Source organism: Elaeis guineensis, chromosome 2 (assembly GCF_000442705.2).
Source record: "Elaeis guineensis isolate ETL-2024a chromosome 2, EG11, whole genome shotgun sequence".
Classification (NCBI taxonomy): Eukaryota; Viridiplantae; Streptophyta; class Magnoliopsida; order Arecales; family Arecaceae; genus Elaeis; species Elaeis guineensis.
This window is the reverse complement of record NC_025994.2, coordinates 48,924,729-48,951,622: the sequence shown is the minus strand read 5'-3', so window position 1 is coordinate 48,951,622 and position 26,894 is coordinate 48,924,729. Positions and strand designations below refer to the sequence as shown.

The 26,894-nt window shown below is 35.5% G+C and overlaps 1 protein-coding gene across 1 annotated transcript; it reads right to left on the bottom strand.

Annotated features, from left to right (window-relative positions):
* Positions 1 to 786: 786 nt before the first annotated feature.
* On the bottom strand, positions 787 to 26,894 carry LOC105035484 (syntaxin-132). Its single transcript, XM_010911051.3, has 13 exons — positions 26,709 to 26,894; positions 20,791 to 20,901; positions 20,632 to 20,688; positions 16,988 to 17,036; positions 16,807 to 16,895; positions 15,995 to 16,068; positions 15,860 to 15,902; positions 14,888 to 14,948; positions 14,736 to 14,761; positions 14,580 to 14,657; positions 14,327 to 14,407; positions 2,000 to 2,065; positions 787 to 1,147 (listed from the first exon to the last, which is right to left on the bottom strand). The coding sequence occupies exons 1-13, from the start codon at positions 26,724 to 26,726 to the stop codon at positions 980 to 982; spliced, it is 921 nt and encodes a 306-aa protein (XP_010909353.1). The 5' UTR covers positions 26,727 to 26,894; the 3' UTR covers positions 787 to 979.

Genomic DNA, 26,894 nt, shown 5'->3' with positions numbered 1-26,894 from the left:
TAATCACACCGACAGCTAGAACACACTGAAAGTTAGATAACCAAGAGACCTGATTAACCTTTAACTCAAAACATAATGGATGTCACTGTTCCTTTTGACCTATAAATCAAAATGCTTTGAGGATTATATTTTAACTAACTTATAGTTTATCAAAAATATTGTTAATTTCCTTTGTTGATTTTTTTTTTTTAACTATATAACACAGTCTAATAGTGAACAAGGAAAGGGCCCATCCCCCCTGAAAATGGTGGAATGTGAACATTGGCCTCATGCGTAAATCACCACATGTTAACTGCACAATTAGTTTCATATGGCTCGTGTTTGAATTATCTTTATATTCTGATCCAAATCATGATCAATCAATAAATCAAACCATAATAAACCTGATTCAAACCAACTCAAATGAAAATGGAAGCTTGGTTCAGGTTCGGTCTGATTCAAATATGATTTGGATTTGAATCATCCGTTAGTCCAACCTGAACCAGTTTCATCTTTGAAGACAGGTTACCACTACTAGTAAACCAAGCAATTTTGATATGAATTAAATTACATGAATTACTGCATCCATGTCCAGCACATGCCGCCAATCCTCATGATGCTACGCTTAGCATTGAAGCACAGTGATCCATGAGAGGAAAGTATTCAGCTTTGAATATATTGCTATTTGGGCATGAAAGAAAACAGGGTTACATCAAACTTCAGTTTGGGTGGTACCATCTTTTGCCGCTCGAAGGAGATGAGTGCGAGCGCGCACGCCGTGACAGAGAGATTTATGCTCCATGTTAGTGCACGACAATAGCACCAGCAGGCCTCATTTTATTACCTGAATAACATCCAATTTGCTATAAAAAATACGTGACCCAATGGGCACAAGCACAAATCTTCAGGCTTCCAATGAAATCATAAATCAAATGTATTGAGAGAGAGAGAGAGAGAGATCAGCACAATGGATATATCTGTGTTATACATCTGGAATGTTTTACTTATTCTTGCTCCATGGTTTAATCACGGCCACAACAATGATGACGACAATTAGCAGAAGGATAATTATGGCTATGCACATCCACTTCCGGGAGTTCTTCTGTAGCTTCTTTGCCTTCTGAAGTGCAACCGTCCCAGATTGCACATGATCAACGGCATTTGAGACCTACAGACACAATAAAGCGCAGATGAAAAAGGATAATGAAAGGAATACTGTCTTGATGAATGAAACAAGTGATTTCGAAGGAGAGAGATGTCAGTCAGAAGCTATTTGCAATAAGCCCCTTTTTTTAGCGAAACATGCTATCATACCATTTCTTGGTACTCGATCACCCCATGCTCGATGAAAACACATCAATCTCATTATTAACAATTGCATAGAAAACCATTCATATCCGGTACCATTAAGCACTTCCTTTTTTACAATATTTAATCATAAATATTAAAAGTTAACCAATACTCGCTACAGAGTTAGCAATTAAAAAGTTCAGACCATTTCTTGGATTTTCCAGTAAACTGGGGCATGCACATGCAATATTAGAAATTGAAGTCAAACTATGCCAACTATGTTGATTTGGGGTCCAAGAAATAATGGATATTTCGTACTAATTCAAATAAGCTTAGTGGAGTAAAGATTGGATAAAAATATTGGTTAAAGATAAACGTAGAAAAGTTAAGAAAGTGAACATGAATTTTCTTCAAAAATTAATAACAATTTTACTATGAACATAGACCAGCCCTTGAAACCACCTTGCACTTTTAACATGGTACAGAATATAGAGGGTGGGAATCTACATATTCATTAAAATATGCCCTCAAAAAATGCATGGTGAATGTTAGAGGCTGGAATTTCCCCAAAAACTTTATAATTTCAATGGACAGAGAATCTCACTATGGCATGAAACTGCAGAAGTATGGCAGGCTATTTATTTGAATGTCAAATATGAAAGAAATAAAAACCTTTGTAGCCTTAAATCTGATCAAAATTTCTGGACGTAAGTGAAATGTTTGTTCATACCTGAGATTCAATGTTATCCAGCATGTCACCTTGAGCCTCAACCAACACCGCCATATCAAGGAAAATCTAAATCACAATACACATGTATGATTAGTAATTCCAGGCAAAGTCATTGAAGTAAATTCATATTACTCTTTCATTGATATCTTTCTACTGAACATATAAAAATAATAAGTAGAGCATGAGTTTTAACAGAAACGACCACAATAAAAGATAGCCAACTTAAAATGTAGAGACATCTGTGTCATTGATCAAAATCACAAACACGACCTGCTGAACGTCATCTACAAGTATCCCAGCTTAGGTAGTCACTCAACTATTCTCATTCAAACCTTAAATTCTTTGTTAATTTTACATTCATTTCCATCCAAATTTCTGCCTGCAAGCACATTACACAGGTTTTTTAAAAATATAAAATATTTATCCATAACAACCGAGAGTGTCAAGATTCAGGAATGTTTGGCTTTGTTTGTTCATCCAACCTGGATAATCCAAAATCTACAACAGTTAAAGACCTATCAGCAGGAGCTCAATTTCTTCAGCTAACTAATTACAGCTTAGCACTTTCTTAATGGCAGTCTTGGTTTGCCAAGCAAAATTGCATAATACTGAGTTGTTTGGAATAACAGAGAATAGGAGGTTAAACTCCCCATAGGGCAAAGTTTGGATACGCTGGGTATACAAGGAACCTTGCTGAAACAACAAAGTTTACACATACAATTTACACATGAGGAGCTAGATTTGTAATTACCATGATTCTTTTGAAACATAACGTAAGCTATACAACACTTTTGTCGATTATAACCTCACCAACCCTTGTATCGCCTTTTTTATGCATTATACCTCGCAAACAACTTGCAGTTTAGTTTAAGAAGAACATAAGGCATATGTTATGATTTCAAATAGCATTTCAGGGCATCCAATGACCCCGTTAAATGCTTCTTTAGTTGTTTATTGTTTTCTATGTTTGTGCTTATTGTTACAACTATGTTCGGTCATCTTACTTATATTTGAAACTCGTTGATTTTGAGAATAGGTAGAACCGTCGAAGATAATTGAAAGATGCATGGAAAACATGGGTGTTTGGCTTTAAGCATCTTGAATGTAATTCAAGCCCGAAACAAGAGAGACCTTGCCCATAAGTTGATGCTATCAGATTTTCCATGTTATCTATTTCAGTGACACGCTTCTCAAAGATCATTTTGCCGGCCAATTCCCATAAGAAAGCATGGAAGTATTACAAATCCAATCTAACGAGGGGTCCTATACCATATAAATGGACCTCCAGCTGACATAAGAAAGTTGATCTTTGTCTGGAAAAATCAGCAAAGAAAGGCATGATTTAAGTAATTAAAGGGACCGATAGCTGCATGAATCATGAACAAAGCAAAGAATCAACTAAGATCAAATCACATGTGCAACTTTGCAGAAAAAGAAAAGATAGCTTGGATGAGTGGTGGCACACATTCCAAGTGCCAGGATAGCCGAGATAGCTAGAACTGTTGGATGTATGCCTTAGAAGCCAATCTTGGCTGACTCATATCATATTTCTAGGACATAATTTTATACTTAATGGACATTTATATTACCATTCATATTTTATGTGTCCATAAATCATCCAAAAGATTAACAAGATGATGACATATATTCTCAAAGAGTTGAGAATTTGAGACATGTATCATTGATGGTTAATTCCTAAATTGCTCCTAGTCATAAGATCATCATGGTGATGGTGATTGATTCAGATAGACCAGTGCACAGATCGCTTCCTTCGAACAGATGAGTCTCGAGTCTGCAGTGTAGTGACACTGGAGCGAGAGTGCAGGTGGTTGTTAGAGAATAACTAGCACTGAGTATGACCAACACGAGAAGTCACATGGATGTCTGCTCACTCGTTAGTGACTTTCTCAATGCTGCAATTGTATGACTGGTCCTTTGACTTGCGGTGCTACAGCTGCTCGCAGTGAGGCTACTGAAATTTGACTGACACATAAATATGGATCTCAATGAGCCCTTGTAGTGAATGTTGATGATAGTTGCTCCACTGTAGGAGTAGGATGTGCACCTAAATGAGATCTATCGATCCTAACAGAAGGGAGTAGTCCTATGGGATTCATAAAGCTGAGTCTTTAAGTCTATAGCCATAGCAGTGTGATTGATTGAAAAGAGTTTCCATAAGAATCATGCATGGACTCGAGCTAATTGAATCTATCATATGACTGATGATGAGGTTTGACAATTCATCCATGATCTGCCATCTGGTCAGAACTCATGATAGAAGGACTGTATCATACGTTAACTGCATCTAGAGGTTCATCACCTTTTATTCTGCTGAATTGCCACTACATACTGTTAGATGTCACTGATGGATCATGAGATCCACGAACATCATCTTGATGATCGATGATCCTTGGTGGGCAGAGTTGAAACAGTTCCAACCCATTGAAAAAAATTTCAATGATATTGTGATAAAGATTACAATATATCTCATTATCAAATAGAATAAAACCTATGAGATCACATACAAAGGCTTTCGACTGATCAAATGATTGAATTATGATTATGAATCGTGATAAGATTTGATTATCGATTTGATTGATGATTGATCTAATGCAAAAGTTACAATCAAGTAACTCGCTAAAGAGTTAGTAAGTTATAGGATGATTAATTAACAATTGATTGCTAATTGACTCGATTTGACTGAGCTATGGGACGTCCAAAGATGCTTGATGGGCAGAGTTGGAACGGTTCCAACCCATTGAAAAAAATTTCAATGATATTGTGATAAAGATCACAATATATCTCATTATCAAATAGAATAAAACCTATGAGATCACATACAAAGAGACTTTCGACTGATCAAATGATTGAATTATGATTATGAATCGTGATAAGATTTGATTATCGATTTGATTGATGATTGATCTAATGCAAAAGTTACAATCAAGTAACTCGCTAAAGAGTTAGTAAGTTATAGGATGATTAATTAACAATTGATTGCTAATTGACTCGATTTGACTGAGCTATGGGACGTCCAAAGATGCTAGGACTCTTCCAATTTTGATGCCACCCAACATCTCTCTTTTGCGCCCAAGTTTCTCACGGAAAGAAGGGGATTAAGAGAGGTTATTACACGCACAAGATGAGAAGAGGGCGTGGAGTATTTAAGCGTCTAAAATCTGATTGATGTGGGCTTGCTTTATGGTGCATGAAAGGAGTTTTAAGAACATGGGACTCTTCTTTAAGTGGCTGAATTAAACCAATTTAATCTTCAACCAATCCTAATCATATTAGGAATTGATTAGATCCAAATAGATGGAAATCCAAATCTGATTAGGAGTCCAAACTATTTAGATTAGATGTCACCTAATTAGAGGAGTCCTAGTTCTTTTGGACTCCCTCTTGGTGCCTAAGTCAAACTCAATTTAATCCTAATCCAATTAGAATTTGGTATACCCATAAAAATGAGAATTCTTAGTCCAAATTGAAACTTAAATATTCTTATTTAGATCTTAGTCTAATTGAAAATTGAGTTAAACCCAAATCCTAATTCAACAAGAAATCATTCTTCCATGCAATTTGGTTATCTCATAACTCAATTAGGATTGATCAAATCAAATCCATGTCAAGTCAAATTAAATCTAATTTAATTAGACTTGATACAATCTATTTCCTATCCAAACACCTTATCACTTCTATTTAAACGTGGGATTCTTTGGGGCATGTATGACCTAATATGGATCAGGTTTTGACGCCAAAAGGAGAGTAGATATGTGCATGAAAAATCAAAGGAGAGAAGGGGACGGCGTGGTGCTTCATGGCGTGAGGTAGGTGAGGTGATATCCCTTCTTTCTTACCAACAACCAAAGGTTGATTGTTGGAGACTCTCCTCTCTCTTTTGTCCATGTTTGGACATGGGTTTTTCCTCCTCTCTTTGTCCAAAAGTTGAACAAAATTCTTACATCTCTAATGTAAAGATTTGGTATATGAGTTTTAAGAAGAAAAGAGAAAAAAGATTCTTCTCATGATCTTTAGCATAAAGATCAACATCCTCCTATGTTCTTCTTCTTCTCTAAGAGTGTCTTGAGAGAAAAGAAGATTTTCAACCGTCAAGATGCGATCTCTGCAAGAGAGCTAACACCCCGATGAGATCAAAGCTTTTGATGAGATCGAAGTCTCATGTGGATAGCCATAGAGGCTGGATGCTTGTGGCTACAAGGGATCTTCGGAAGACATCCATGATCATCAGTTCGCGGAGAAGATTGATCCGTGCCAAAGTATGTTCTCTATTTATTTTTCTTTATTTGATTTCTATATCTGAATCCTATCTCACATATGATGATCCTGTTTATAATTTTAAGATTTGATCTTATGCATGCTTAGATTAAATCAGATTTAATCTAAAATTTTTAAATTTCGCTGCATACTCATTTTAAAAATTTTTTGCAGATATAAAATCATAAAATTCCAACAGTGGTACCAGAGCCACGTCATATGCATGAGATTAGGATTTATATCTGAAATCTGTAGAGAAAAATTTCAGATCTAAAAGTATTTGATGTCGTTCTGACATAAAGTTGCCCTGACATAACTTGTTATGCTGTATGATTGTCTTAAAACGATGTTAAAATTTCTATTTAAATAGAATTTTGGATCTGATTTTTCAGCATATATGTGATACATATTTTGTTGTTTAGATCTGAAAAGAATTTCGAGATCTATTTTGATTTGTATATATGATATATGAAAACATATTTAGGACTGAAATTTGTTTCTATGACCTAAACTTATTCATATATATGATATATGTTTATATGTATGATCTGAAAATTATTTTGAGATCAAACTTACTTTTCATGCAAAGAATTTAAATATGAAAATTTAGATTTAAGATCTGAAATTAATGTTTGTGTATGAAGGATTGGTCATGGGTAGATAAAGTTAGATCATGTAATTGGATTGCATCTAGAATTTCTGATTTGATCATATTGAGTATAAATCGATTTAGCATTGGATCAAACCGAATCAAGTGTTAATTAAGATGAGATCAATAGAGCTTAAAATCATACAATTATTATTGATCGAATCAATTGACACCAATATGTAGAATCGATTAACCTAAGGACCTAATTCGACTCTATGGCTCGAATCTGATTCACATAAGCTAACCTATTCGGATTAACTAACCAATTGGTGTCTAGGATAAGTAATTGAAAGGTAATTATTTAATTGGTTCCGTTCACTGACCTAATCAATTTGTTGGTGTCTAAGAAAAGCAATGGGGGGACCCCCACCAATTTCTACTTACCTGGTCAATTTGGAAGATTGAGTCTCAAATATGATTGCTTGACGGTTTGATTTAACCCATGCCAATTAGATCAGTCATATGATGATTGATTAGATGAGATCTAAATCCAAATCTCTCCATAAATATAAAGTCCAATGGTCTTCCACCGTTGTAGATGTGTGGACGTGCTACCGACGCTGATTGTTCTCGACTGATCACAGTGGTTCAGTTGTATCGGAAACACGCAACCATTCTATTAACAAAGAGTTACTCCAAGGTAAAGATAGGGTTGGGCTCAATAACTGTTAGGTGAGGGATCCAATGACGGCTTTGCATCTGCTTGTGAACGGTGGATCTGACTTAACTAAAGAATACGGACAATAACTGTTAGATAAGCCCACATGACTTAGAGATCAAGTAGCTGCAACATGCTTAGAGAAACATTTGGACAAAGAATTATCCACGCATCGATGTTTGTTCGTATTACCAATAACTGTTAGGTGAGGTGCACGGCATCGATAGAACCGCAGCACCCACTAGAAACCCAGCTGTCGCATTAGGATTTTCGTTTTTCCACTCGAAGAGTATGAAAAATCTGATAAAATAATGAGTCATTTTTGCATCTAAAAGTTCCTAGAGCAAATTATGAAATAAGTACAAACATCCAATTAGAATCTTTGCTCTCTGATGTTTATTGTGTCAGCTTCCAACCCTCTATCTTGAATCCTAGATATCACCAATTAACTGAAACTAATTACATAGACTGACTCACAAAATTAAGAATTATTCTTAAGTTTTAGAAAATTAAGCAATGTTCTCTACTAGATTATTCTGATGTTAACAACCTGTCCAACCCAAAGTCAACGAACTATACTTGATGAGTGGATGGACAATGTCAATAAAGATAGATACCATATGTTGAAATCCATGTTAGATGAACTCCAACGTATGCATGAGCACATGTTCACTGCCAATGACATATTGATTCATCTACAAGTATTGTAAGATGATCAGAATCGCACAACACATGTGATGCATGATGGACAGTCAGTCTATGATCGTTATTTAATAATGATCAAAGACATTAAGGAGCTTAAAAGGCTCGACATGACCATGCACAAGGAATTACTTGGGGATTTGATCCTGCGATTCCTGATTAGTTTATATAGATAGTTTATGATAAACTACCATATAAATGATCATCTTCGCATCTTATCTGAATTGATCAAATTGTTGCTAACAAAGGAACCTTGAAAGAGTTCAAAGATAAATATCTGAAGAGTCTAAAAAAACAAAGACACGCCTAGAGTAGGCACGTCGAAATTGCTCAATACTATCCTTACGATTTTCTTCTCCCAATTGGCATATAGATTCTAATAATTTTATAGAGTCGATGGAAAAATAGAGGACTGAGGAAATAACCCTTGAAATTGGCAATAGGACAAGAGTTGCTGCTGTGACCATGGATATCTGTCCTTTGTGATCATCGTTTGGATTTTGTTCTTAGAGACAGTCTTTATCATTTGCATAGTGATGCATTTGTGAACTTAATCAAGCAAGCAGTGAATACCATTAGATCTGAAAGATCCAAAGTTGAGATAAACCTGAAGTAGATGTAGAACCTTAGGCTAGATCGTATTGGAGAAGAAATGATTAACAAATTGGAGAAATATGGGTTTTGGATTCATTGTCTGTTGAGTTATATCTAGTTTATCCATCATCTCTTTAAGAAAATATGACCAAGCTACTTTTGTAGGACAAGAGAAAAAGAATCACTGAGATACTTATCCTAGTACACATTTGATGTGTGTAGCCCATATGATGTGCTAACAAAAGAAGTTCTCTAATTTGTTACCTTTACCGATGATCAGTCATGGTATGGATAAATATATGAGATACAAATCTGAAATTTTTGAAAGGTTCAAAGAATTCAGATGTAAGTAGAGAAGTAAATCGAAAAATTCCTAAAAAGACTTTAATCGGATCGAGAATGCAATACCAAAGAAAAAAATTTCTCGTTTATCTCATAAAATGACAGTTTCATATTGGACCTCTCTTAGTACATCTCAGCTCAACGAGATAAGAAGAGTCATGGGACTATATGAGATATGGTCCGATCCATGATGGAATTCACTGATTTATTTTTGTTTCTTTAGAGACATGCTTTAATTCTATGGAATTAGGTTCTCTCTAAATATATTCCTACCACACCGTATAAGATATGGCATGATGAGAACTGAATCTTGGTTATGTCAAGATCCAAGGATGTCCAACCTGTGTCAAGAACAACGGGCAAATATATTAGAGGATAGGTTTATAAAGCTCATCCTAAAAGAGTTTGGGATACTACCTTCTGAAAGGATTACAATGTGATTGTGACCTGACATGCTATCTTCTTAAAAAATTGTTTAACCAAGATGAAGCTGTGGGAGGAAGGTTAAGCTCGAAGAGAGTGTCTCTAAAGAGCAGTGAGCCATAGGACCTAAAGAACTAATTCATAATGAGCCGGTATGCATATATTCCTCCTTCACCCCATACATATAGTAAGATCTCCAATCCTCTCGAAAGATATTTGGGTATGCTTAACAGAGGATGTAGAGAAAATCGTTTCTCATGAAAAATGGAGAACATAGAGATGATCTCAAAACCTACAATGAAGCGATGTAAGACATCGACTCCAAGAAAGAGATGTAAAATAGCTTTCCTGACTAGATATTTTTTAAAAATTTCTATATGGAGTAGCTTATGGATTTCACTTCTCGTGATAAGAGATCATAAAGTTTACAATAATCTTGGAGTTGAAACATTTATGATATGATCAAATTATTTGATCAGAAATGAAGAATTATGTGTTTTCAAAAGAGTCAGTGAGAGTGTCCAATACTGACATTGGTTAAAATATAGTTGTATATAAATTTCTCCATCAAAGACATAAAGCAAGCATCTTAAAGATCTATAGAGATAAATGCAATTGGACGCTTGTGTTTTTACAGATAAAGTCCAGAAAGTAGATGCTGAAAGGATTCAGCATAAAAATCTTGGAGAGGGATCTGCGACCCTCTCGAGCATAGATATATGCCATATAATGTACTTGAACTGATATAGTTAATACTGTGAATGTCACGAGTAGATATTAGTTGTATCCAGACTAGGAGCACTGGATTGCTGTGAAAACATCGTTAAGTACTTAAAAAGAACTAAAAATTTATCTTAATTTAGAGAAAAATTAAAGCTAGGAATGGGAGGATACACCAATTCAGATTTTATGTCTGTCGTTGATGGTAGAATGTCTACATCATAAGTGTAATCATGTCGATATCTTGGAAAGGTTTCAAATAATCGATCGATGGAAGCTGAGAACACTGTAAATGTGTAAGATGTATTTTGATTCTAATGTTAGTTGAAGAATTGGATGTCATGTCATCGGATGCCATGACACTATACTGCAAAGACAATGGCACCATAGTCCTTGCTAAGGAGTCTAGGTCTCACCAAATATCCAAGCATATAGAGCAGCAGAACATGCGACTACCTCAAATAGAAATACATAGAGGTGCAGAGAGCAAACTCTACATAAAATATGAATAACCCACTAGTAAGTCACTTGGCTAGCCGAAGACTATAGCTTGTCTTGTGAAGGAGCTTGGTATATGACAGACTGGCTTTAGTGTAAGTGGGAGATTGTTGGATGTATGCTCTAAAAGCAAATCTTGACTGACACATATCATATTTCTAGGACATAATTTTATACTTAATGGATATTTATATTACCATTCATGTTGTGTCCATGAATCATCCAAGGGATTAACAAAATGACACATTCGCAAAGAGTTGAAAATTTGAGACATATGTCATTGATGGTTAATTTCTAAATTGCTCCTGATCATGGGATCATCATGGAGATGATGATTGATCCAGATAAACCAATGCACGAATCACTTTCTTCGAATAGATAAGTCTCGAGTCTGTGATGTAGTGACACTGGAGCGAGAGTGCAGGTGGTTGTTAGAGAACTAGCACTGAGCGTGACCAACACGAGAAGTCACATAGATGTCTGCTCATTTGTTATTGACTTTCTCGATGCTGCAGTTGTATGACTGATCTTTTGACCTGCAGTGCTACAGCTGCTCGCAGTGAAGCTGCTGGAGTTTGACTGACACATAAATATGGGTTTCAATGAGCCCTTATAGTGAATGTTGGCGATAATTGATCCACTGTAGAAGTAGGGTGTGTACCTAAATGGGATCTATCGATCCAGCAGAAGGGAGTAATCCTATAGAATTCATAAAGCTGAGTCTTTAAGTCTATGACCATAGCAGTGTGATTGATGGAAAAGAGTTGTCATAAGAATCATGCATGGACTCGAACTGATTGAATCTATCATATGATCGATGATGAGATTTGACGATTCATCCATGACCTGCCATCTGATTGGGACTCATGATAGAAGGACTGTATCATACGTTAACTGCACCTAGAGGTTCATCATCTTTTATTCTGCTGGATTGCCACTACATATTGCGGGGTGTCACTGGTGGATTGTGAGACCCACGAACATCATCTTAATGATCGATGATCCTTGATGGACAGAGTTAGAATGGTTCCAACCCATTGAAAAGAGTTTCAATGATATTGTGATAGGGATCACAATATATCTCTCACTAACAAACAGAATAGAACCATAGAGTCACACACAAAGAGACTTTCGACTGATCAGATGGTTGAATTACAATTATGAATCATGATAGGATTTGATTATCAATTTGATTGATGATTGATTCAATGCAAAAATTGCAATTAAGTAACTCGTTAAAGAGTTAGTGAGTTATAGGAGGATTAATCAGCAATTGGATTGCTAATTGGCTTAATTTGATTGAGCTATGGGGCTTGCATCAAGTCTAATTAAATTAGATTTAATTTGACTTGACATGGATTTGATTTGATCAAACCTAATTAGATTATGAGATAACCAAATTGCACAGGAAAATAATTCCTTGTTGAATTAGGATTTAGATTTGACTCAATTCCTAATTAGACTAGGATCTAAACAAGAATATTTAAGTTCCAATTTGGACTAAGAATTCTCATTTTTATGGGTGCACCAAATTCTAATTGGATTATGATTAAATTGAGTTTGACTCAAGCACCAAGAGGGAGTCCAAAAGGACTAGGGCTCCTTCTCTAATTAGGTGACATCTAATCTAAATAGTTTGGACTCCTAATTAGATTTGAATTTCCATCTATTTGGGTCTAATCAATTCCTAATATGATTAGGATTTGTAGAAAATTAAATTGATTTAATTCAGCCACCTAAAGAAGAGTCCCATGTTCTTAAAACTCCTTTCATGCGCCATAAAGCAAACCCACGTCAACTAGATTTTGGATGCCTAAATACTCCACACCCTCTTCTCATCTTGTGCGTGTAATAATCTCTCTTAATCCCCTTCTTTCCGTGAGAAATCTGGGCACAAAAGAGAGATGTTGGGCGGCATCAAAATTGGAAGAGTCCTAGCATCTTTGGACTCTTATTTCCTATCCAAACACCTTATCACTTCTCCTATTTAAACGTGGGATTCTTTGGGGCATGTATGACCTGATATGGATCAGGTTTTGACGCCAAAAGGAGAGCAGATATGTGCGTGAAAAATCAAGGGAGAGAAGGGGACGGCGTGGTGCTTCATGGCATGAGGTAAGTGAGGTGATATCCCTTCTTTCTTACCAACAACCAAAGGTTGGTTGTTGGGGACTCTCCTCTCTCTTTTGCCCATGTTTGGACATGAGTTTTTCCTCCTTTCTTTGTCTAAAGTTGGATAAAATTCTTACATATCTAGTGTAGAGATTTGGTGCATGGATTTTAGGAAGAAAAGAGAAGAAAGGATTCTTCTCATGATCTCTAGCATAGAGATCAACATCCTCCTATGTTCTTCTTCTTCTCTAAGAGTGTCTAGAAAGAAAAGAAGATTTTCAACCGTCAAGATGCGATCTCTGCAAGGGAACTAGCACCCCGATGAGATCAATAAGCTTCTGATCAGATTGAAGTCTCGTGTGGATACTCGTAGAGGCCGGACGCTTGTACGGCTACAAGAGACCTTCGAAAGACATCCATGATCATCAGTTCACGGTGAAGATTGATCCGTGCCAAGGCATATTCTCTATTTATTTTTCTCTATTTGATTTCTATATCTGAATCCTATCTCATATATGATGATCCTGTTTATGATTTTAAGATTTTATCTTATGCATGTTTAGATTAAATTAGATTTAATCTGAAATTTTTAAATTCCGCTGCATATTCGTTTTGAAAAATTTTTGCATGTATGAAACCGTAAAATTCCAACAAGAACAATATATTAGGTGAGTTGAGACAGAATCAAAGAAACAGGAATGTAGTCATATCAGTTGTGAACTATGGGTGTAAAATAATGGAACGGGCATGTGGAAGAGTTCAGATAAGTCCCAAGCTTGGCTTTGGAAAATATCTACAGTAACACGAAAGTGGACAAAAAGTAAAGGAAAAGCTAGCACTATCAGTGGATGATCTTTATCGTATTATGGATTAGTGGACTCCATGAAGCTAAGATTCAAGCAAAAGCATGCATTAGTTGCTGCTTCCTACATGAACAGAGGATGGTACTGAATATTTTCTGCCGGTTCTAGCAAATGATAGTCATGCTAATGGCTTTGGAATACTCTCTTTATCAAATGCTATTGTCACTACTGGTTGGGATCATAAATGAAGTTCATCAAATATTCCAGATAAGAATCAAGGTAGTCCAACTAGTCTCTTATTCAATCTATATTAGAAATGAGGAATGGGCGATATACTGACCCATGTATGTGGGAACTTAGTCAAGACTGGCTTATGTAAGCATCATGAGGACTAATATTCATTATGACTGAGCATGAACAAGAATATTAAATTTGAGAAGGTTAAGCAGCATTCAGCTTACAAGGTTAAACAATTAGTGTTCTCTCAGACCTCAGGTCATTATGGACTAATATAACTCATTTGATTTAAAAATTGCTACGAACAGAATGACCTGCTGCAACTCAAGAAGCTTCCTCTCTAGTTCCCTGACAGTGTCATGACGCTCCTGAATTTCTGCAAGGGTGTCCATCACCTGCATCAAATGATAAAGTTATCTGTTGTCATTAGGAATTATGCCTTGACATTCGTAATGCACTGCAGCGAAAAATTTCAAGGTTTATAGTAATGATTCTAATTTATACTATTCAGATGGTATTTTAAAATAGAATAATAAATAAAACCTGTAAAGAATGTAATGGACAAACCTGGCCTCGTCCTTGCTCTTGAATTGCTTTCTGAAAAATTTGTTCACTGTCTCCAGTCTCTATCAACCGGTCAATCATCTGTATAACCAAAATTCATGGCCTAATATGTATATGTAGCAGTAAGACCAGTAGAAATATTCACATAAATGACCTTACCTCTTCATCAGGTCGGTTACCAGTTACTGATTGTGATACATCCATTAAAAAAAAAAAAAAAGAAAATGAAAAAGTTAGCAGTGCAAAAAAAGGGAAGTTCATCCCTGAATGCCATAAAATCTAATTACATCTTAAAACAGTGAGGAATCAACCTGTGAAAACTCTTCTTTCCACAACCTCTCGATATTCTTGCTGAATTGTCTCCCTTAGAGTCTGAAGAGCAAGTAAAGCAAGCATCATCATTAGAAACTTGTAAAGCACAACCCGTTCTGCTGAAACTAAAGTTCTAAATGTTCCTTAATTATTTAACCAATGCTGTCAATGTAAAAGTATAATGCCAACTGCCTCAGGTTCAAGTAGCATTAATACCCCATTCAAACTAAAACTTGTATCTTCAAGGACATCTAGTTCATCGTATTATAATTCCTCAGCAAATGAAATGCACCTAGTATTGCACTTTCTTTTCTCTCCTTTCCCTTCGGCAAATTTTAACTTAAGTCATATCTATATCTATTAAAAGTTACCAAATTGTCGATGAATGATCATGAGACTAACATAGTCCATGAACAAATTGCAAGGTTGTAAATGATTCACAAGGTTTGTTTTCCATCATTAGGAATCATGACATCATCTAACCAGTTTTTTGCAGTCCTTATTAAGAAAAATAATCTATACAATAACATTGTGATAAGTGACAAAAAGATTTACAGTGTCAAAGTACCACTCTAGAAAAACCTGCAGTGTTGCTTTAGAAAAAGAAAAGTTCTTCACATTTAAAAAATATAGTGGAAGATCATTTTTGAAACCACTTCATCATAGTTTGACAAGTTGTAACAAACATCAACCCTCCACCTCTCTCATCCAAGCTCTGGACCTAGAGCCAACCTCAAATAGTTGGAATAAGGCTGGATGACTATGGTTATGGATTTAAAATGATAATGGAATATGATATAGCTTTTCCGCACCTGTGCATTTTTTAACCTTTTGTCATGTCGTTTTTCTTTGACCACTAGTATTTCCATGTTATTTTTCTTTGACCGCTAGCATGTTTCTCTCTGTCTAGGAAGGTGTATGAGAGATGCATCAAACAGGCATGATGACTGATGAATTTGGGATGATCTTACCTGGAATTCAGACATCCGCTCTTTCAACTTCTTTTTTAATGCTCTGCAATTATCAATAAACTAGGCACATGATACAGGTGATCTCAAAATACAACTCATAAACATATGAAAATAGCAAACAAGCATGTAAATTACATAGTAGTTGCAGTTCTGGATCGATCTACGCTTGACCCCTTTCCGCATCCTGGCTTCTGTCGGTTACTTAAGTTCTAGTTTACAGTACAATACAGAAAAGTCAGTATCTGAATATGAAAAGTAACAGCAACAAATATCTTGAAAACAAAAGGGAAAAAAGGGAAAAGTAACAGCAACGAGTCCAATATAGCAGAACTAGTAGAAATCAATGTATGCTACATGGAGAAATATACAAAATTGTTTTACTGATGCTGCTACTATGAATTCAAATTAGCTTAAAACAACAAAAAGAAAATTTCCTTCTTTGACAGACTTTTAAGTGCAAATGTTGTGGATTTCTTATCTTACAGCGGTCAAATGCATAAGCAGCCCAGTGGAAAGAAAGGATTTCATTTGACAGAAGCAAGAGGTACATCCAAAAAGCATCTAGCAGTGTCCTAAAATATGACCAAAGATCTGAAGAACATAACAGTTGAATAGTGAACAGAGAACTTAATTAAGTTTCATTAGAAACAGATAATGAAGCTGAATTAGAAACAATGACGTAGGAAAATAACATGAAAAAATTAGATGGCAGACAGACCAATGACAATAGAAAAGAAATAGGTATGCTAAAATGTGTTTTGAACAGATCCACAGGATGCAAACTGAAGCACAAAAAAAAGATATTTTCCAACAATAGCAAGTTTGATGGTTGACATAATCGATGCAGTTTCATTCTGACATTTACATAAAGTATAAAAGATATAAGTTACTTAGGAATCACTAACTACTAGAGTTTATCACAGCATTAGCAAAAGAACAAAACATACATCTCTGTCAAGTTCTTCAAGTTTGGACTTTGCTAAACGTGCAATTTTTCCCACTTCATCAATATCTTTCTGCATGCGCTGTTTGATTCCTACAAGCAAAAAGATATGCTTCATTGCAATTACAACATTACAGAGGCAAGAAAATTGAATAATACGATTAACTGTGTAACACCAAACCTACCTTTCATATTAGATGCCTTGGTAACAGCTTTGGCCTCCTCATTGGCAGTCTACCAGCATAGCAAGGTAATTCAAGTTAATGAGATGAGATACACAAGTATTAACTTAATGGAGCAGAAATTCTGGTAGACATGACACATGGTTCATTCCAGATATCTAGTAGAAGCATCCAGAATATGGTCGGGTGTATGAATATTAACTTCTGACTAAATTAACAAGATTGAACCATTTCCTCTGCAAAGAAGATTATTTATGACAAGAATGCTAGAACACCCACCTCAAAGTGTAAATTCAATACACAGTGTAAATATTGACAGCAAATTCCCCAAGAATCATTTGCAAAAATAAGTAAAATTCCATTAAATGTATCATAATTCTTCCATTTTCAGACAATTGATGGAACCAGACTAAACTAACTCTTAAGAAAAGCAGCAGTTCCAAACTGAACATAATCACAAGAGTATTCCAACAAACCTTTTCCAAGTACCAATCATGTCAAGACTTCAAGATGTTGATTATATATATTTTACAATGTACTTTTGCCTTCGACTATGACACAAATAACAATATTTTTAAAGCACAAAACCAACATTTAATTTTGTGTCTCAATGAGGCTGCTCACAGATTAAGCTATCTTGAGATAGTCTCATATAAATTGTTACTATTTCAAATTACTGAATAGGGAGTCACAGTCATCAAGTGCATGAGTTGATTCATTGCACTAGGCTCCGTGCACAATGAGGATCTGATAACTGCTTTTAGTTCTCACTGAATGTTCTCTGCCACCCACATGATGTAGGCTTGACCAAGCAGCAGTGAATAGTTTAGTACGATGGAAGCATCTATTGCAGCCACATCCATCTCCTGTGTCTGTGGTTTGATGTGCTGGCACTGATCACCCTTGAGTAAGGGAGTCCAGTTCATGTGGAAGATGAAGGGTCTGCTCCACCCTTAAACTTGCCATTTACATAATAGATCACCAGACAAATAGGATTTGCATTGGGAAAAAAAAAAAATTCTGGAACCTATTATTTTTCAGCCTATTTTTCTCAATATCATTAGCAAACGGAGTCAACATAGCGAAATCAGGGATTTCATTGATAATCTTCAGCAACCTTCAATCACATGTTGCTGCAGATCCATAGACATCTTGATGGCAGATAAAAATTATAGGCTCTAGTTTTTTCGTATTTCTAAAACTTTTATTAGGATAAATTATAAAGTAGGTTTTAGAGTCCTATTTTAATGGAGAGAAAAAGTCCTATTGATATTTGGAATGGATAGTCATAAAGTTACTAGCAACGATAAGGAGCTTATTCATCCCGATGGCACTGTACCATACCGGAGAGAGAGAATGGATCATAGGACACATCCAAGGCCCTGGTTCTCTCCAGAACAGGTCATCCCATTGGAAAGCCCATTATTGTTGCATGCATACACTTGGGGTGGCCTTGTGTCCTGAGAAACCAATTTTTAATTTATTTTTATTTTTATTTTGTTTTCAATGGTTGTCTTAATCCATTCCGGTCCATCATGATACTATACTGGCCTGACTCCGAACAAGGACGAGCCACAATACCAAGATTTTAAACCCTTGATTGTTAGGATTTGAACTTTAGCTATTTCAGGTGTCTTTCTATTAACCCCCGAAACTAGTATACATGATGTATCACGTGTGCAGCCTTGCAAGTCAACTTCCTCCGCTGATTAAAGGGCACCAGTCATTCACTAATTTATCTAGGGCCAAGTGGAACTGGTTCTTTTCAGTCTCAAGAAAGAGGACTTCAGATTTCTAATAAAAGTTGTATGGTCATGAGATTGACAAAAAGATATGCACGATATATGGAGTCGATCGACCCTGCTTCCTTTTCTTGTATCCTTGTTAATAAGATATATAAATTTTGATAATGATATCAACCAAAAGACAATCATAGTTTAAGTATGAAAAGAAAGATCAATAAAAAAAATGTAGTTATAGTAACCATAATGTATCAATCAGTTGATAACTTCACAATTTGTAAGTGAAAAGGAGCAAACATTTGAGAAAATTTTCCTGATCCAAATGAGCTTGCAGCTCAATGCAAGAACAATGGCAAGAAGCTAGATGATGTTTAATGTTTGCACAAGGAAATAGGAATTATAGTAGTCAGATAGAAAAAATTGAACAGAAGATATATAGAATGAGAGAAAAAGGAAAATAAAAATAAAATGGTTCTTCCCTAATTCATGCTAAGTATTCCAAAAAATTAGTTACAAAATATAAGACTTCTCAAGCTTGCATCAATCTCCTTCAAGAGGAATAAAAAAACTCATCACAAAGTTTTAATTCTTGAGCATGGAGGATGTAAAGCATTACTTCTAGCTGCATGCTTTTCTTAACTTCAAGCATCTCATAGAATCTTTGCAATCAAATTAATGTAAATAGAACATAGAATATTTGCAATCAAATTGATGTCAACAATCCTTAGACAGTAAAGGTATCCAATATAATAAAAACTTAATTTATTACTAAATAGCTATGTCCATCCCTCAATATATGAAATTTGAATAGCAAATTATCCACATTGAGCAAGGTTTGAGATACCAATATTGAGACCCATACTGACATTTCATTATATTGATACGGTACTTGGATAGTACTATCCCAACCCTTGAGATGGCCCTATGTCTTGATGCTGTGCTGGGATTTTCTTTTTGTGCTCTTCTTTTCGTTTTTATATTTTTCCATGTTTAATTGGTTTTTGAGACATTTCAATGGGCATATGGTGGTAGTATTGATAGCAACACCCACAACTTTAATAATATTTAAAATATTTTGAAAATACAATAATATTTCAAATATTAACAATAAATATGGGTGATATTTTAGCATCAAGGAGGCCAGACCACATCATTGCCACATCAAACCGAGGGTTTCAGTCTCCCACCTATAGCAAACTATGACCAAAAGGAAAATAAAAAGACAATGTGGCCCCCAAGCTATATCCTTTTTTTCTCAAATTAGGCAACCTAATTGGGCCATGCTTGCTACCAGCCTAACCAACCCTATGCCAGCACATCCTAATAGGTTTCGACCACGTTAGTGTAGGATGTGCCGATCCAATTAAGGATCAGGACCTTGCAGCATCCCATATTGATTCTATTTCCCATCAGCATGGTAGGGCATTGATAGTACCATCATATTTTAGTAGGTCTTTAATCCTTGATAGTGAGAAGTAATTACTTTGGAAGAGCCAAAGTTTCTTCAATAGAGATCTCCTAATGATTATATATCTCAAACTAGGTTTTATAGCATTGCAGGATCCCGCAACAGCCCAAAAAAAAAAAAAGAGTAATTAAGGGAGACACCATAATTCCATCTTATAGCCTCTATAGTTCTCTGGATGAGATATCTTGTATCATAAAAAACTAGGTATGTGCCTTAGTTGTTCTTTCTAGTAGGCAGATTTATTTGGCACCATCCAATAAGTAGCATATTCAAAAGAGAAGTAATATCAGCAAAAGTCAAACATATGTAACTGAAATGACAGTACATACTAAGCTTACTTGAGCAACATAAGCCGATTTATTGAGGAAAGACCTGAAAATTTTCCTTCGTATGTGATCTAAAAGTTGAGAAGGAAAAAAAAAAAGAAAAAGAAATACCTGAAGTTTCTTTGATAGCGTAGACAGCTTCTCAATTTGTTTCTCTATATCTTGAACCTAAGACAAATAAGAACCATGCCACTGAATGAAAGTGCCAAAAAATGATGCTAGATAACACACACATGGTGACATCATAATTACTGTGACTATACCCTATACCTGTTTGAAAAAACCTTCCAGACCTAGATCAGCAGAATTCATTGGAACCTGTGCTCCCATTTCAACGTCTCCATCTCTCGAAGCCTCACCTCGAGTGAGTTCGAAGGAATCCTGTTGAACAACAAACAGGGGTGAAAAAAAAAACTAATGCAGATCATCATCATCTTACTAAGAGAATAAATGTTCAGGTAGAAACTGCGGCCGCCAAGAAGGTTCCACATATGGTCAAAGTCTCAAAGATTCTCAAAAGCAAGTATAAATCTGTTTTAAGTTGTCTTTCTCAACACAACTTTTGAAAAACAATTATATAATGCAAACGACTAATGGGTAGACAAGGTCCTTTGCCATTAGATCTACAAAACCATCTCCAAGTGGAGTTAAAGCTAACAACCTGATATGATATACAAAACCAAAAATTTAGCAAAATGGATGAATCAGCTGTTATCCAATGTGCAATTAAGCTTTTGCACATGCTGTATTTCATACTTTAATATAAATATTTGCAAGAAAGTACTTTATTTATTTAGTTTCATTCGCATGTATAAATTGATTATCGAAGTAGTAACTATATAATATATGTTAAAAGTGTTAAAGCCAATACTAAATAAAATATTAGCAAATCCATACACCCACATCCATGCTCACTTAGTTTTGAATTGCTTAGAGACTCATGATATACTTCTGAAACATGTCATCAACTATTAGTGTGAGGCTATATTTAGTATTGTATATTATTTTTCATATATGGTAGGGGTTTTTATGGTAGCTGGGCTGTATTATTGCTGCCCTACATGAATATTCTGTATTAGATATATAGTAGGGGTTTTTATGGTAGCTGCTGCCCTACATGAATATTCTGTACTATCTATAGTAGGGGTTTTTATGATAGCTGGGCTGTATTATTGCTGCCCTATATGAATATTCTGTACTATATATACTTGTTAATGAAACCCTAGAGGTATAAGGCTCTTTTGCCCCTCTTTCATGGTATCGAGCAAGAACCCTAATTAGGGAATCGATCCACAGCCACCAACTACCAAAACCTCGCCTTCTTCCATAGGCGATGTCTTCTTACTGTTTGGTGCCGCTTGGTCTTTCCTGTTGGCACTTTGTTCTCTCTGGTCCCTCTTTTTCATCATGGAAGTAATCTTCCGTTGGTAACTTCTAACCTCATCTCTGCTCCTTTCTTGTTGTAGTTTTTTTTCTCAATGACAAATATGTCTTTTTTTACCTCAACACTACCGGTTGTTAACATCAAAGCTCTCATACCATTAGACCTCATAGATTCTAACTATTTGGTGTGGAAACAAGTATTTTCAAATATCTTAGAAAGTTTTGGTGTCACTTCACAGGTGGATGGGACTGGTAATATTCCTCTTCAGACTATTGAAACAACTTATAAGAAGACAATTGTGAATCCTGAGTATTTAGTATGGAAGAAGGTAGATACCACCATACTTTTCTAGATTAATGCTACTATGTTTCTTAGCATATTCAGATGGTCATATCTAGTTCACCTAAAACAGCCCATGATGCATGAAAAATCATTGAGGCACACTTTTTTGACAAGACTGCCTCTACAGTCTTTTCTCCAAAGTATGAGTTACGAAGCATCAAGAAAGAATCAATGGGTATGAGTGAATATATGCAAAAAGTCAAATCAATAGGTAATGCCCTCCACGTGATCAGAGAAGCCGAGTCAGATCACAATTTGGTTATGACTGTTCTTATGAGACTATCAAAGGAATATAGAGGATTTGTAAGTACCTTGAACACACACAGGAGGAAACCTACCTTTGAGCAACTTCAACCACTTCTAATGCAAAAAGAAACAGAAGTTCAGCGTCGTGCTGGCTTGACGACACCACCTGCTACTTCCACCGCTGAAGGTAAAGCCCTTTATGCAAACCGCGATCGAGGTAATCGCGGAGGCCATAGGGGTAGATTTTGTGGAGAAAAAGGTTTGAAGGCTGATCTCTGGGATCAGTGATAGTTCGGAACCAGCAAACGGAGGCTGAAAAGCCGTAGTGCATTAGTATGCTCTTTCATTTTTCAGCAGACTTCGATAGCGTGGCAAATACAATTCAAATCCTAGTCGTGGATACCATGGAGCATACTCACATCCTCAGCCTTTTCCTCAACCTAATCAACCTAACCAATCGCCCTATGCTATACGGTTTGTCACACAATGCCAGATCTATGGAAAATTTAATCATTCTACTATTCAGTGCAGGCAACGCTTCAACCATTCTTTTACTACAAATGACATTCCTCAAACTTTTGCTGCTATGAGCCTTCATGAGCCCGATGAGGAGGTTTGATATCCAGACACCGGAGCATCTAATCATATGACTGCTAATTCTAGTATTCTCTCATTTTCTAAACCTTATATTGGGCAAGAAAAAGTTTTAGTTGATAATGAAAATTTACTTAATATTACTCAAACAGGTGAAACACAATTGAATACTCCTTCCAACTCCTTTGCTCCCAAAAATGTTGTCGTTGTTCCCTCTATTAAAAGAAATTTACTTTCTGTTCATCAATTTTGCCATGATAATAATTCCTTTTTCGAATTTGACTCTTTCGGTTTTTCTGTAAAGGACATGAAAATAGGGAAGGAGCTTCTCAAATGCCGTAGTTTGAAAACTTCACTCTATCCAATTTCTTCTAAAGTTGCAAGCATAGGGAATAAGCAACAATTGGCTTTTGTTGTATCTAGATTTAGTAAAGATATTTGGCATAGACAATTAGGTCATCCCAGTCTTATTGTCCTTTCTAAATTTATTAAAGAGAATAAAGTTGTTTCTGATGGTCATTCTAAAATCAAATTATCTGTTTGCAATGTCTGCAATATGGAAAAATACGTTAAACTTTCTTTTCATGATTCTGAATTAAAATCTATTTTTCCTCTTCAACTTGTTCATTCTGATATATGGCAGGCACCTGTTCATTCTATTTCTGGATATAAATATTAGGTAATATTTGTAGATGATTACTCACGATATTCTTGGCTTTATCTTTTAAAATTTAAATATGAGATTTTTGAAAATTTTCTAGAGTTTTAGACAATGGTTGAAAATATCTTTCATTGCAAAATTAAAATTCTTCAATTTGACAACGGTAAGGAGTATGTAAATGAAAAATTTTCTGCTCTATGTTCAAAGACTGAGATTATTCACAGATTCTCTTATCCTCACACAGCACAGCAAAATGGTGTTGTCGAGAAAAAACATAGACATTTATCTAATATTGTTAGAAGTCTTCTTTTTCAAGCTTCCATGCTTCCTCATTTTTGGGCAGAGGCCATTCAAACTGCTGTTTTTCTTGTAAATCGTACTCCTTCACTTGTTGTTATGAAAGAAAAATTGCCATGTTTTGCATGATTGTGTCTCTTCTGACTTGCAACTTATAAAAATTTTTGGATACCTATGTTATCATGATCTACAGGATATTGCCGATCATAAGCTCTCTCCCTGATCACTTCCTCGTATATTTTTGGGACTCTTAGATAAGCATAAAGGATTACAATTAGAATAAAAGAGAACCACGATACTGCCCCAGTTAGGGAGAAAATTGTTAGGTGTTAGATAAAGTTTCCAACTAAAATAGAGGAATTCAGCAATGTTTCAATGCTTATAATATATGAATTCAAGCTAATACAAACAGAAACAAGTGTTGTTCCATCATTGTAGGGTTTTCCTCCTAGTACTTACTAAGCCATTTGATGCCTGATTCTTCTAAATAAAAAGTGACAAACACGTATTTCCTTTCAACATCGATATGAGTCAAGTATGATTTGTTCACTTTTTCTTTATCCAACCCATCAAGTTAAATCTAATTAACCTCCATAGCAAGCAGCAACTAGCCATGCATCTCTGATTCTCTCATTGCTTTAGACATAAGTAAACACACTCCATACATTATTGAAGATATTCCTATTATTCATTACTGAACTTGTTTTATTTATCCTTCAGAGTTTTACGACAACTCCACTCGCCTAAGTTAATCTCATGCTATGCTTATTTCCCTCCTCAATGAGAAAAAAAAAAAACTCTACAACAAATGGAATATGGTTGTCTTATAAATGTTTCCCTTTGTATACAATTAGCAGTAAATAATCAAACAACACCCCAAAAGAACAAATTCCTTCTTTCAGACTGGAGATGTCCACTTCCATATAACGGAACAAGGATGGCTTAAATCATGCTCTCAGTTCAAGAAGAAATGTCATAGTACATACTTAAATATCTGTACCATCTGTTTGGTTATCTCATTACATATTTAGAACTTTAACAATACACTCAAAAAGCACTATTAAACATCATGCATAAGCATATCATCGAAAAACACACTTAAGAAATTACATCAATATGCATAGATGAAACAGAAATCTTGATCATCAACTGGCAACTTGAATTACTCAGAGAAATCTCAGTTATACTCCGTGCGTATCTCTACGTATCATCATATGATGAATATAGATATTAAGTGTCCCTTCATTGTAAAATAAAGAGTAAAACATGTCGGCTTACACTAATTCGTGTCTTGAGCTATGAAGGATTCTGAGCTATAGAGCTCAGAATACAGTTAGTCCATCTGAATGAAAAGTAAATTAAACATCTATTAACCTAGAAACTACCATCATGATTACAAGATATCGAGGCCAACTAATCTTGCTTTCACGGAGTTCCAGGGCATGTATTTCAGTTACTCTCAATGCCATCAGCTAAACTTCTTGGGGAAGCTTAACATCAGAAAGGCTTATCTCCTTGTTTACATCAATTGTCAAACAACAAATGTATTAGAGTTTCTTCTCAAAACAACCATCATTGATGAATTGTTGACAGGGTCTCATTCTTGCATTGAACCCAAAACAACTCCAAAGTGCAATGAGTTGGTGAGGGCAGACCTTGTCATGACCTTGAAATCAAAGCTTTGGCAGTTTTTTTGGTTTTAAAAGAAAAACAAATAATTTAACTGCTAGATCAACCAGAGCTAGTCAAGGTTCTTACTCTAACAAAGTGCCTGCTAGGTCAAGAAAAGTGACTAAAGAAATATATTTAATAACTAAAATAAAATATATGATTAAATTCCAACATGATCCAGATCAAGACTTTTAAAGCACTTATTTCAGATGTCTATAAACTATCAAGACAAGGGTTACAGGAAGACTTGATTTCACATTAATTGAAAGTTTGTTGTATCATATTCCACATAACCCTTCTTTTTAACTCTTGTTTGTTCAAAATTAATTTCTCTTTACTCGGATTATCCTGCTACACGAAAGACGTTAAGTGTTCTAAATTATATGTGAATGCTTTATGGGCAGGTGTCCAAAAGTAGCAGATTTAGTAGATAAAAGAGCTTTAAAAATGTTGAAGTCCATCATGGTTTAGAACACGACTCTTTAGGCCATTGTTTTAGAGATATATAAGTCAAAAGACAAGGATAACAGGTACACTTTTTATATCAATGTCGAATTAAAATTTCTTTTATCTTTCCCTAGTCATATTTTTTTTCTCTTCAAGTTCCATACTTTCATTTACTACCTCCCGCTCCGTTTGGATCTTTATTCATCTAATCATTTTCAAAACCCAGCAGCTGCCACAACTAAGAGCTGTGATCCCGAAACAGAAACGCTGGATCTTACAACTGGGAACCATGGCATATTCCATTCTCATATAACATGTCAGAATCTCCACCCATTGACCCTGAGCTTCAATTAGGTTACTTCTACTTCTCTCCAACTCTCTCATCTACTCCTAAACATAACTCTGATCTAACTTTCAAAAGCAAGAAAGACATCCGGATCTGCTCGGATCTCGCCTAATCTTCCCACCATTACTAGATCTAGAACAAGCAATGATCCCAGAAGAAATAAAAATACTGAAAAAGGAAGATCACCGTGAGAGACGTACATTTAGAAGGTTGTTCATCTTCAAACAAAGCGAAGGACCGATCGATCACCGGGGAGCGAGCTCGAGACGGCGAGATCCAAACAGCGAGAAACGGAAGAAGATACCGACGCGATTTCCTCGAAGGTTTCCAAATCGGTACGAGGGAGAAGAAGAGAAAGGAGGGGGAATTGTGAAACGCTCAATACG

Coding starts and splice junctions, on each gene's coding strand:
- LOC105035484 (XM_010911051.3), bottom strand. Junction 15,903..15,994: donor TCCAGAACTGCAACTACTAT/GTAATTTACATG, acceptor TGATAATTGCAG/AGCATTAAAAAAGAAGTTGA. Junction 14,762..14,887: donor GGAAAGAAGAGTTTTCACAG/GTTGATTCCTCA, acceptor TATCACAATCAG/TAACTGGTAACCGACCTGAT.